Source organism: Nyctereutes procyonoides, unplaced genomic scaffold, assembly GCF_905146905.1.
Source record: "Nyctereutes procyonoides isolate TBG_1078 unplaced genomic scaffold, NYPRO_anot_genome, whole genome shotgun sequence".
Classification (NCBI taxonomy): domain Eukaryota; kingdom Metazoa; phylum Chordata; class Mammalia; order Carnivora; family Canidae; genus Nyctereutes; species Nyctereutes procyonoides.
This window is the reverse complement of record NW_026575031.1, coordinates 8,959,608-8,972,636: the sequence shown is the minus strand read 5'-3', so window position 1 is coordinate 8,972,636 and position 13,029 is coordinate 8,959,608. Positions and strand designations below refer to the sequence as shown.

General features: G+C 48.6%; 1 protein-coding gene across 5 annotated transcripts in view; it reads right to left on the bottom strand.

The window, feature by feature from the left end:
• Nucleotides 1–2,040: 2,040 nt before the first annotated feature.
• The window catches only part of CAPN3 (calpain 3), a 55,272-nt gene continuing 44,283 nt past the window's right edge, over nucleotides 2,041–13,029 (bottom strand). For 2 of the 5 annotated variants that reach the window (XM_055316725.1, XM_055316728.1), the window contains 12 exons: nucleotides 12,190–12,398; nucleotides 11,388–11,424; nucleotides 9,365–9,382; nucleotides 6,303–6,416; nucleotides 5,271–5,348; nucleotides 4,831–4,888; nucleotides 4,672–4,736; nucleotides 4,119–4,187; nucleotides 3,940–4,018; nucleotides 3,440–3,556; nucleotides 3,097–3,155; nucleotides 2,041–2,697 (listed from right to left, as the gene is read on the bottom strand). In XM_055316725.1, coding sequence (XP_055172700.1) covers nucleotides 2,671–2,697; nucleotides 3,097–3,155; nucleotides 3,440–3,556; nucleotides 3,940–4,018; nucleotides 4,119–4,187; nucleotides 4,672–4,736; nucleotides 4,831–4,888; nucleotides 5,271–5,348; nucleotides 6,303–6,416; nucleotides 9,365–9,382; nucleotides 11,388–11,424; nucleotides 12,190–12,398 — 930 coding nt within the window. In that variant the 3' untranslated portion in view covers nucleotides 2,041–2,670. The remainder of the gene's footprint in view (nucleotides 2,698–3,096; nucleotides 3,156–3,439; nucleotides 3,557–3,939; nucleotides 4,019–4,118; nucleotides 4,188–4,671; nucleotides 4,737–4,830; nucleotides 4,889–5,270; nucleotides 5,349–6,302; nucleotides 6,417–9,364; nucleotides 9,383–11,387; nucleotides 11,425–12,189; nucleotides 12,399–13,029) is intronic. The other 3 variants (XM_055316727.1, XM_055316729.1, XM_055316726.1) reach the window with 2 other exon arrangements.

The following is a 13,029-nucleotide window of genomic DNA, read 5'->3' as shown; positions in this document are numbered from 1 at the left end:
ATAAGTAAAATCTTTAAAACAAAACAATATGGTGGCACAAAAACAGGCACACAGATCAATGGAACAGAATGGAGAGTCTAAAAATAAACCCACACCTATATGGACAATTAATTTCTAACAAAGAAACTGAGAACATACAATAAGAAAGGACAGTCTCTTAAATACATGGTGTTGGGAAAACTGATCAGCCACATGCAAAAGAATGAAACTAGACACTATCTTTTACCATACACCAATATTAACTCAAAATGGATTAAAGACTTGAATGTGAGACCTGAAATCATAAAGTTCGTAGAAGAAAATGTAGGTGGTAAGCTCCATGACATCATTAGCATTAGTTTGTTTTTAACATTTTATTAATTTTTTCATGAGAGACACAGGCAGAGGGAGAAACAGGCTCCATGCAGGGAGCCCGAAGTGGGACTCGGTCCGGGGAGGATCAGGATCATGCCCTGGGCCGAAGGCAGGCACCAAACCGCTGAGCCACCCTGGGATCCCCTGTTTTGTTTTGTTTTGATGATTTTTATTCAACAGAGCACAAGCAGGGGGAACAGCAAGGAAAGGGAGAAGCAGGCTTCCCAACAAGCAGGGAGCCTAGCCTGATGTGGAGCTTGATCCCAGGACTCTGGGATCATGACCTGAACCAAAGCAGATCTTAACCAACTGAGCCACTCAGGCACCTCTTAGCATAGTTTTTGTGATCAGATTCCAAAGGCAACAGAAACAAAAGCAAAAATAAACAGGTGGGGCTAGATAAGCTAAAAGGTTTCTGCACAGTAAAGGAAACCATTGTTAAAATGAAAAGGCCACCTACTACCTGGGAGAACATAATTGGAAATAATACATCTGATAAGGGGTTCATATATAAAATATATGAAGAACTCACACAACTCAACAACAACAACAAAACCATTTAAAAATGGAGAGAAATAGATATTTCTCCAAAGAAGACATTCAGATGGCCAAAAGGTACATGAAGATACTCAACGTCATTAATTATTAGGGAAATGTAAATGAAAACCACAGTGAGTTATCATCTCACATCTGTCAGAATGGCTATTATCAAAAAGATAAGTAACAAGTGTTGATGAGGAAGTGGAGGAAAGGGAACCCATGGACACTGTTGGTAGATTATAAAAGTTGGTGCAGCCACTATGGAGAACAGTATGGAGATTGCTCAAAAAATTAAGAGACCATGTGATCCAGCTATTGAACTACAGAGTATTTATTTGAAGAATACCAAAACACTAATTTGAAAAGATATATATACCCCTATGTTCACTGCAGCATTATTTACAATAACCAAAATACGGGAACAACCTAGATGTCCATCAGTGGATGCGTGAATAAAGAAGCTATAGCATATGTGTATGGCATACTACTGAACCATAAAAACATAACGAAATCTTGCTATTGGCAATAGCAAAGCTGGACTTTGAGAGTATTAAGCTAAATGAAGTAAGTCAGAGGAAAAAGACACAAATACTGTATGGTTTTGCTCATATGTGCAATCTAAAAAAAAAAAAAAGATACAGAAAACAGATCAGTGTTTGTTTACCAGAGAGGAAGGGGTTTGGGGTTGGTGGGGGAGTGAGGTGGGTGATAGGCATGAAAGGGGGTCCATGGTAGGGTGATGGATAGTAAGTAGACTTTTGGGTGATCACTTTATAGTGTATACAGATGTCAGATTAGTGTTACAGTTCTGATACTCCTAAAAAACAAACTACAGAACATCTCTGTTCTATTACACTCAGGTAACTGGCCCCTCCGGGGTGACTCATTTATTCTTTATATTCTATACACCAACAACTATTTCCCTTCCTTTCCTTGTTGATCTTGGGAGAGTATTGGAGTGATTCCTAAGTTCAGGAAATAGCAATAGGCATGATTAACACGGGGTCCAGGTTTTGTTTGTGCATGTATATGTGTCTTCCATTGTATTCTGAAACTCAGGCTCTCTGCATGGCAGTTGAGTATAAGATTGGAAGCTACTCAGTCCTGCTCTGGTTGATATCTAAATGGGAGAAAACAAAACACAACTGAACCAGCCATACACATGCCTTTATTTAGATCAACTCTTTTTCAGAATGCAGCCAAACTTATGAGTCAGACAGCCCAAAGTATCCAGCCCTCTTCCACTGAGCTAGTTTATCCCGGAGCAGGCCCATCCTGAAACAATGAGACAGAACCAAGTGCTAGTTTGGTCACTGTCCCTGGGTGGGAGAACACGAAGGTGATGTAGGACTCCAGCACAGGAAGTGCTGAGTGCCATTGGCAAATGCCTCTGTGAACAGCCTAGAGCAAGCTAAGGAGAGCTGAGGCCACTCAGATTCTGAGCAGACCTCTCAGCTGCACTACAACTAGCTGGGCAGACAGACAGACACTTGCCTCCGTGTGGCAAAGGGACAAAACTGTTCTCCCTCATTCCTTAACTGAAGGGTCAGTGTGGGTGTGACAGGTGGACAGATGCCCTGAGGCCAAGTGGGGAGTGAAGTAGAGGAGGAACAAGACCGATGAGACGATGAGACGCCTGGAGGCTGGCTGGGGCTGGGGGGGTGGGGGCCGGTGGCAGTGCAGCTACTATGTCCTTTGAGGTAATTGGCTCTAGCTATATTGGATGAAATTGAAATCCTGAGTGATCTGTATGGCCTTGGATGAGGCCAGCTTGGTTCAGGCATACATGGTGAGCTGCAGCCACTGAAAGAGGAAGTCCCGAGATCAGAATGCAACCAAGAAAAGAGAGCCCAACCCGAAGGGTCTGATGGGGTAGAGGTAAAGGCACAGCCCCAGCATGCCAGACACTGTGAAGGCTTTCTAAGAAGCAGTAGGTTAGGGCATGTTTCCCCAATTTCTACTAGGAAGTGTGTTTTCCAGCATAAAAGCTTCTTAGGATCTGAGTCCCCTTTGGAGCCTTCCCCCGGTACACAGTCCTTATGAGCCACATTCCCTGCTGAGCGTGTCTATGTTCCTTTCCTCTCCATCCTTCCACCAGCATTTGGAAGTGAGGAGCACACAGTGCCTCCAGTCTGCCTCATTGACTCCTCCGCCCTGAATGTTAAGGTACAGAGTGAATATACTGCTTCTATTAGGCTTTACCTCTAGAACGTTGAGCTTGATGATACCGTCTCCATCCTTGTCAAAGGCATTAAAAGCTCCTGTGTGGAAGAACGTACAGGCCAGAGGCCAGTTACAGGCTCACTTCCCCTCCAGTATCGGAACTCGTCTCTAAAGGGCCGTGTGCGAAGTGTGGTCCTTCAGCGCAAAAATGTGCCAGGCAGAGTCTCGACAAGCACCCTCCCTTTACCAGCCCATTCCAAGCTCAAAGGGCCTTTGTCTTTGCTTAGCTTGGATAGGGTAGACTGGGAGATAGGCTGAAATTTGTACCGCTGAGGCTGCCAGGCCTCAGAGCATGGAAGGGTAGCCCCCCACCCCCGCTTACTGAACATGCCCTCCAGCCTGACGAAGCAGCAGATGAAGCTGTCGAAGTCGATGTTCATGTGCTTGTCTGCATACCGCATGGTAATGATGTCATAGAGCTGGCTGTTGAGGTGGAACCCTGTGGAGGGCAACATGGGGGAGGAGGAAGTACTGAGTCCTTAGGCCTGCATTCTATTTTTTTTAAGATTTTATTTATTTATGAGAGACACAGAGAGAGAGGCAGAGACACAGGCAGAGGGAGAAGCAGCCTCCCTGCAGGGAGCCCGATGCAGGACTCGATCCCAGGACCTGGGGATCATGCCTCCTGAACCAAAGGCAGGTGCTCAACCACTGAGCCACCCAGGCATCCCAGGCCTGCATTCTATTTTCCTGCTTCTCAGCCACTCTGTGGCCTGGGGGGAAAGGAGAAACACGCTCTCCTTCCTTTGTCTCCCCACCCTCCAGTTGCTGCTTCCACCAGCCCTTGTCCATGTCCCCACCACCCACTTTCTTCCCCAGCACCTGCGTCATTGACTGCATTTCGCATCTCATAGCTGTTGATGGTACCAGATTGGTCTGTGTCATAGTGTTTGAAAATTTTCTGGCAATAAAAAAATTTGAGGACAGAGGTCATGCAGTAAATCCCTGAACTAAGTCTCCCCTGCCGCCCCCTTCACTCCCATGTTTCATTCTCTTCTCACCTGCCAGGCTTTAATCTTCTTCCAGAGGTGATGAAACTCTTGCAAGTTCAGCCTCCCAGAGCCATCTGTCTGGAGGAAGGAGGTCAGGGCTACAGGGCACGCATAGTGAAATCCCCCTGGACTAGGAGGAGGGGGTTCTAGGCGACTACAGGGAAGGTCACCACACAGGAAGGCTCTGCCCCAGACAGCCTCCCCAACCACCCTGTCCTGATATTTAACTCTCCCCTCCACACCTCCACAAAGTTTGTGTCTGCTCTAAAACCCAAGGAGCCTGTCTCCTAAGGACTATTTTGGCTTGGGCAGGGCCCTAAGCAGAATCCTAGGCCAGAGGTGAGGGCAGAGGTTAGGGGCTGGTTACAACCCAATGTCCTGCCCAACTAGGCCTTCTCCAAAAGCCCCCTTCAGACCAGTGGCTTAGGACCTCAAGTCCTCCCTTAGGCACAAATTTGGGCCCCTCTTTCTGACTGGGCACCCCTCATTGCCTTGGCCCCCATGGGCTGCACAGAGATGGATGACAGAAAAACATGGTGGGGAAGGGTGGCGGGAAGGATACATCCATGAGAGCAATCATGCTACGGCAGGACTCCAGCGTGAACCCTTGTGTCTTCAGGTCCTTATCTGGGAGGTATGGAGAAGAGTGAGGAGCTTCCTTCAGATAATTGGACACCCACTCATGCCTGCCCATCCTCCACATACAGTTTGAGCCACTTACATTTATTCACAACCATGTTAAGGATATTCTTGAGCTCGTCTGCACAGACCTCCATATCCTGAGGTGGAAAGGAATAGAGAATAACAGTTCAAGAAGGCAGCACCCAATGGAGCAGAGGGGTTGCAAAACGAATCCCAACTGTCCATGTTGGTAAAGTCTCTGTCATTGCTATTCCGTCATGGGAAGCCGGGGCTTTTCCAAGGGAGACACAGTGCCCTCAGTGTCCAGACTGCAGTGGGCAGCTCAGAGCAAAGAGACCTCTGAGCCCCCCAAGTGGATGTTGGTCTACAACCCAAGGCCCTGATTGGGGGATTCCCGAGCTACACATCCATATCGGCTGCTTCCACCTAAAGCTAAATGACCCCTACTGAACAATAATAAAAATAACTGGTCATTTGAGCAGTTAATCAAGGAGAGGAGTCAGGGTTGGCGGTACTCACGTCGCCTGCTATCTGCCTAAAAATGTTCCGGAATTGCAGCTGCTCCTCACTCTCTTGGTCAGTATTGCCAGGCCGTGGCTGTGGAAGCACAAAAGAAAACTGGTTCACAGCAATCAGGGAGATGGGCAGACCCCATCCTTCAGGGCCGAAGGAGCCAAAGGGCCTAAAACAGCCCTAGGTGGCAGCAGGAGCTAGGGGCAGGACAAAAGCTTTTCTTTCTTAGTTGAGCCCAGTGAGCCAGAGTGAGAGCCTTCTGGACCGCAGTGACCCCCAGTGACATCCTAGCCAGAGGAGTTACATTAGCCATGCAGACATGGAGACAGCCCCCTTGGCCCTTTCCCCCACCCCCACCAGCTAGAGCCTTCCCCACTGTTTCGAATGTGACCTCCTCAATCAAATGAGTCCCAGAAGGACAAAGGGGACCAGACCATTCTGATTGCTCCACCCACCCCTGTCAAAAAGGCTAAGTCCTCAGATGACCCCCACTCCACTGCACGGACCCTCCAGCATAGAGAAGGTGGCCCTCGATTTGTCTGTGGACTCTAGTCCCTTAGCCTCACCTTCACTAAGCTTTATATGACCTCCTCTGCTCACTTCAATATAATACCCTTCTCTGGGCTCCGCAGGACTCCATTTCTGACGTCCACCCCCCTTTCAGCTACTATCCTTTATCCTCTCATTGGCAAGAGCTCAAGGAGACCAAGAAATAGGAGTTGTTCTGTCTTGGGCTCTCTTAAGCTGATTGTGTCTCAGGCTTTGCCTCCCTTTTCCTTGACTGTCGTGGCTGGGGGCTCCAGCAGGCAGGTTCAGCCTGTCCTTCCCAGGCCTAGGACTGGCTTGGGGTGGCTGCCAACTCCTAAGACACTCACCCAAGCAGCATTCCAAATTTTAGGAGAACTTGATGAGAAGAAAGGTCAGTGGGATAAATCCAAACCTCCAGATGTTAAAGGGATACCCCCACCCTACAACCCCTCTAATCCAGAGGATCCCAGGTGTGTGCTAGCCCCCCATTCATGCCACATGCTCAAAAACCTGTGGGGATTTCTCTGGCTTATCAGGGCTTGTTTTGTCTTTGCCCTCCTCTGATTCCTGGTCCACACCCAGTTCCTTGTTGCTGTTTGCTCTGTCCGAAACGAAGATGATGGGCTGGAGAGAAGAGGGAAGTGGGGAAGGAGTAAGAAGGAAGCAGGGATTACAGGCTGAGTGGGCACATGGAGGCAGCCTCTCTCCTGGAGTGGTTTAGTCCAGCGAAGAGGAAGAGAGCAGAGTTAGGAGCTCCTAAACCTCAGGCCGAGCTCTGTCCCTGCCACTAACACGCTGTCTGTGACTTAAGGAAAGACGCTAAGTCTCTCTGAACCTCAGTTCCTTATCTCCTGATGGTAAAAGTTCTGAGGGTTAAACAAGGCAGTTAGCACATGCGAAAATGCTAAGACTGTTAAAAGCAGTTTTCAAATATATTGTAGGCTTTTTTTTTTCAAATGGAAACACTTCAGATTAAATTTTCCCAGAAGCCCGATGTATATGAAGTCACTGAAAACAAGCTTCTCTGCTCAATGAAGAGGATAGAGCTTTTTTTTCCTCGGCACAGCTGTGTCACCCAAAGCAGCTGGGGAGGTACCTCCGAGGAAGCTCTATGACTCTGCAGAGGATGGGGTGAAACTGGGACTCTGTTTAGTCGCATGGTCAGTGGGTGAGAGATCAGAACCCCAGGCTGCAGGTCCAGCCTTGCCCTCACATACAAGAAATATCTTCTCTGGCCTCAGGTTACTCATCCATTTATGTGGATGATAAAACCTGCTTAACCTTTCCATAGGGCTCTTGGTGGGGTGGGGGGAGAGGGGGACCCATGAGATGCTGAATATATAACCATACTGCAAAAACATTCTAGATGCTGCACCAATATAAGGGATATTTTCAAGACATGCTCATGCAAGTAAAGAGGACACAAAAAAGAGTAGAGAGCAGCAGCCATGCTATGCCGATTGGAGCTGGAGCCATACACCCCACAGGGAAAGCCCAAGAGGCTAAGCTGTTGAGGCTTGTGGCTGCAGTGCAGAAAGCAATGGGGCAGTCAGGGTCTCTCAAGGCAGAAAAGCAACTCGACCAGTTTCTGAATCCCCGTCTGCCTGTCCGTGCTATTCATCTAGCTAAGCACAAACGAGTAGACCTATGGCAATAAGCTCCTAGAACTTCGGTTCCTGGCAGGCCCCAAAGGTCCTGGCTTGCTCTGCCTTTCAAGCAAAGGGTCTTGCTCAAGCAGCTGATGCTTGTGGAGATCCTACAGCAAGTGTGGGTCACAGGTGGAGGGAGAATGTATGCCTGTGAACATGGTGTGGCCATGGGTCACCCCTGCCAAGGTACACATCTCCAGGCCCACATGTGGGTCTGGATAACACAGGCTTGGAGTTAAAGGAGTCTGAACAAGACTGGTGAGGGCAAGATACACGGGTTTAGAGCAGTTTCCCCACTCCTTATCTGTGTGTCCTTCGGCAAGTCTCTTCACTTCCCTGAATATTTGTAAAATATCTATAGAAGGGGAATAATAATAGCACCTACCTTGTAGATACTATTGTAACAGAAAACAATGTATGACTTACCCCTAGCACAGTGCCTAATATGTGGTAGGTGCTTGATTGATGTGATCGATGTCAGCTCTTATCTGCACCAGCATCAATACTTAGAGGACCTCTATGTTGGATCCTTCCAGAAACCACCTTAAATACTAACACCAAACCTTGTCTGATGGCCTATGGCTGCTATCTCATGGGCTTGGGGATGCCCAAAGTAGTCCTTTCTGGATGGCACTCTGAGTGGTCAAACCAAAATTCATCATTGTAGACCCTGGTGACCCCAGGAAAGTTATGGGGTAAATGGAGCAAGGATGTAGGAAGGAGTACGGATTGCTCAACAACTGTAATCTTGAATTCTAAAACCATACAAAGGGAACAGTGCCCCTGGTCCCAGATGAAAGCTTTGCTCTGTGGCCTCTGAGATGCTCTTAGCACACATGGTCACTTTGAGCAATAGTGTCCTTATAGCACAGTGGTTATAACCAGGACACTTAGGAGGAGATCTTAGAGGCCCTGGTGAATCAGTAGATCATGGCAACCTCCCATGACCCCAAGAAGGGAAGTTGTCCAGGTAGTTCTCATTCCCTCATTAAACCAGTCAAGTTGGTGAGCCCCCCCCCCCAGGGGTATGGGGGTATGATCTCCTCCCTTTTCCCCAGTGCTACCTGGACACAGCATGCAGAGTCTATCGGGTCCCATGGCTTGGAGGAGCCGGTGTTTGGAATGAATGGTCACTTGTCTAGAAGGGGATTTGGAACAGACTTTATCTAGAACAAGAGCCCTGGCAGTGACTTAGCCTCTCTGGGTATCCTTTTCCACCCCAACACCAGCAAGCTAAGAAAAACAGAGGAGTGGGGAGCGGGCAAGGAAAAGAGAAGCGGGGGGAGGAGCAGTCCTGTCTACAGAACAGGCAGCTGGCATCTCAAGACCCTCTCCATGGAAACCCTCACACACCTATCTCACCATGCCCTGAGAAACAACCAGTTGCCACTCCCCCCCAAGAATCAAGCCTTGTTTAGCAGAGCCAAAACCGCTCTGCGAAAGAAGGGGTGCTCCTTCTGGATTTTGCAAGAGGCCCATTTTCACTGGTTGGCCATCCTCTCCCTCCTTCGTTGGAGAGGTGGGTTTGGTGGTTCAGAGCAGATTCTGGGGCCAGACTGCCTGGCTCCAAGTGTTGGCTCTGCCAATTACTGGCTCTGTGGCCTTGGGGAAGTGAGTTAATCTGTACCTTTTCTTCTTCTGAAAGTGGGGGTAATAAAAGTACCAATCTCACAGGGTTGTCGTGAGGATTGAGTATATCCATGGAAAGCACCTGGAAGAGTGCCTGGTACATAGCCTTCACTTGGCCAGGGTTAGCCAACATTGATCCACACCCATAGCTGCAATGGGGGTCCGGAAGGTGGGGGAGGATGGGGGGCAGTGAGGGAAGAGGCAAGTGTGGTACACATGCTGTCACACACACACACATACACACACATGCACAAACACACTCTGCTGTCTACCCACTCACCCGGTTACACCCACCTTGGCTTTTTTCTTTTTCTGCATAAGGAAAGGAAACAATAAATGCAGAATAAGTGAAAATCAAGTTTTCAGAAAACTCAGTGGCTTTTGGCTTCCTGTGACTTGGTTTAGTTCTGGGGTCCAGAAATCTGGGCCACATAGAGCCAAAAGTAGTCTGGAGGGTGAAGAGAGGTGAGAATTCTCTAGGTCTGGAGACCGGCGGCTGCTCTGGTGGCTGCTCTGTTTTTACACTCATATCCTGGACACAGTCAAGGAAAGGGACCTTCTGGCTCATGTTTTGTATTTTTAAATGAACTTAGTTACTAAAACACAAAAAAAGTGGCTTGTCTAAACTGGCCTGAAAATGATTTTTGTCTGACCTACAGAGTTTTGGGTTTTATTTGTGTGTGTGTGTGTGTGTGTGTGTGTGTGTGTGTGTGTGTGTGTGTTCCTTTTTAAAGCAAATATTTAACATAGGTAGAGACTTAATATGGAAATCTAGGTTTAGGGATTTAAAAAATAAAACTAGAAGGTCTGTCAGGCTGCATGGGCCTGCGACCCCCTGTGGCAAAAATCGGGGGAGCTGAGAGCAGCTGTCGCCTGTGCCCTCCAGATACCACAGTCACCACCACTCCAGTATAGTCCATCTTATACTGAAGTGAAGTGTCAGTTGAGAATGGCAGGCAAATATGCCCGTGTAGGGCATCAAAACCCCTGCACCTGCCTGCCCTATTTAGGTGGCACACCAGCTCCCATAAGCTTCTGAATTTGAAATTTCTGATAAATATACTACCCTGATGACTAATGTTTAAAAGATAAGAACAGGGCTGCCTGGGTGGCTCAGTGAGTTAAGCATCTGCCTTTGGCTCGGGTCATGATCTCAGGGTCCTGGGATCAAGCCCCACTCTCCGGTTCCAAGTTCAGCAGACCATCTGCTTGTCCCTCTTTCCTCTCCATCTGCCCCTCCCCCTGCTTGTGCTCTCTCAAATAAAATCTTTAAAAAACATAAAATAAAAGATAAGAATAAAACTAAATGCACTTAATACCAAAACCAATGTCCTGTGATAATTCAGAAAGCACTTGGTCAAGGTCAGGATTAGAACCTGTGAGTGTGACTATCCAGAAGACAGTTCGATGGGGCATTTGCTATCCTCTTATTGGCCCAAGTCACGCGGAGCACAAAGAACTGCTTACAAATCAGAGCTCAAAGGCCCAAGGCAGTCACAAGCCTCCTCAATATAAAGACACACCGCATATGCCAACTCTGTGCTTGTAACTCTGGATCCACATACATGGGAACAGGTCTCAGCATGGCGATTGGGGAAAGAGCCCAAGTCTGGGCTCCAAGAATCTGGATGTCAGTTCCAGCCCTGCCACTTATGAGCTCTGTGAACTCAAGGGAGCCACTTAATCCACCTGAGCCTCTACTTCCTTGCTTGAATGTCACGGGCAATAATAACTTTATTACATCACAGAAAACCTTGCAAGGATCAGGTGAGGTAAGGCATGTGAGAAGTACCTTGTATGATATAAAGCACATAAATAATGGCCACCATTTGAGAGTCCATGTCGTGCCAGTAACTTCACATACATGATCTCATTGATTCAAACTTCACAAAAGCCTGGCAAGGCCCATAATATTATCCCCATTTTACACAGTAGGAAACCGAGGGGTTATGCGACTTGTCCAAATCACCCAGCTGGTAGGTGGAGGAGGGAGGTTTTGACACTGACTCCAGAGCTGGTGTGTATTTTCCATAGCTGAGCCTGGCCCTCATAATCCAAGTTTCTTTTGCTGTCCCCTCCCCTCTAGCTGTTCAAATAGCTTCTCCCCTCTGTGCTTCCTTGCCCCTGGACTATGTGGCCCCAGTGCCAGGAGGCCTGTTATTCCAGTCCTGACGAACAGAGATTGCAGGAACGTGGAAGTCTGCTCATCCCAGAGCAGTCACCTTATACCCACTCTCCCCTCCACCACCCTTCCGTCCCCTGCCTAGATCAGGGAAGGTGACCCCTGGACCTTTTCACATAGAACCAAACCACTCACCACTGGCCGATCCACAGAGATTGTATTTTCAACTTCCCTGTGAGAAACACAAACATGAGGGGGGTGGGTCTCAGTGTCACAGAGCGGATCTGCTCAGGTCATACAGCTTCTCAGAACTGAGTCCAGACGGAGCTCAAAGGAACCCCCCAGGAACTAATATCTCCTACCACAGAACCCGCCCATGTGGGCAGCATCCCCAGCAGCCAAGGACACACACATGGGTTCTTGGTGGCTTTGCCCAGAGCTCCCCAAAGTCAGACCCATGCACCTTGTGTTTCTTTCAGGGGCAGAGTTCAGAGTAGTTGGGTTTATGAACTCATCTACAGTAACCAAAAATGCAGAATATGGCCTTGCTGGCTTCCCTGGCCACATTACCTAAAAGTTCTATCACCCCCCAATGCTTCCTATCCCTGTTCCCTATTTTCTTTCTTCCTTTCTTCTTATCACTTATCACCCTCTAACATACATATGTGTATTTTTCCTCCATGTATCCTTGTCTCATGCCAGAATGATAAGCTCCATGAGGGCAGGGATTTCTGTTTATTTCACTGCCCTGTCCTCAGTGCCTAGAAGAAGAGCACCTGGAATATAGTAGGTGCTCAATAAATATCTGTGGGATGACAGACTGTCTAAATGAATGAAGGAGATGTGGCCAGTGGCTCAGGAGCAGAGGAAGAGGGGCAGCTGGTCAGCATATCCTAGGACTCCTAGAGGGGACTGGTCCAGCTACCTCATGCCTCCAATCTCTGGGATGAGCCGCAAGGGCTTTTAGGGACAAGTGGGGAAAGTGGGGCTGACTCACTCAGAGAGGTTCCTCTTTTCAGAGAAGACCCGGAGGATGAATTCTCCCTCCTGATGGGGCTCATAGGTGGAGGGCACAATGACATACTCGCTGGGAGGCAGGCGGAAGCGCTCAGACACCTCTCGCATGTTGATGTAGGTTTTGCTCCTGGCCTTGGAGGCGTTGTACAGGAAGAAGTCCTTCTGCAGATGCTGCTTGTTTCCATGCATCTGAGGGAGAGAAGGGCCGAGGGACTGAGCTCCCTGACAAGGATGTCCCGTCCTGCTCACAGCACCCCCTCCAGGGGTCTCCTCCCGAATCCCTGGCCACCCAGTTCACAGTCGTGACCTACCTACTTCCGAGTCCCAAGGCCTCAAATAGCTCAATATCCCTGGAGCTCCCGACCCCATTTCCTCCTCCTTTTCTGTTGTGATTCAAAAGTGAAGGTCAAGTCTATCATTCCCCCACTTACCAGAACTGCTGCTGGTCAGCTCCAAATCACCTCCAGGTTGGGGAAGAACCCCAAGGAGGCAGGAGGGGCCTTGGCGGGAGTTTGAGGGAGGTGATTCCTCCAGTCACCCTCAGAATGTGTGTGTGAGTGTGTAAATTGTGAGTGCAAGAGCATATGAGTCTGAGTAAGTGTGTGAGCAGAAGTGAATAGGAATTCATGAGAGCATGTGTATGACCATCTCTGGTGGGAAGGAGGAAAGGGCACACTGGGACAGTGATAGTCGGGAGGTCATGCAGTACCCTGAGGTACTCTCTGGAGTTTGTGAGACAGGCAAGACTCCCTCCCCCATCATAATCCTGCCCTCAAACCCCACCAGGAAGCTTCCCGATGTGCCACTGATGGACACGGGA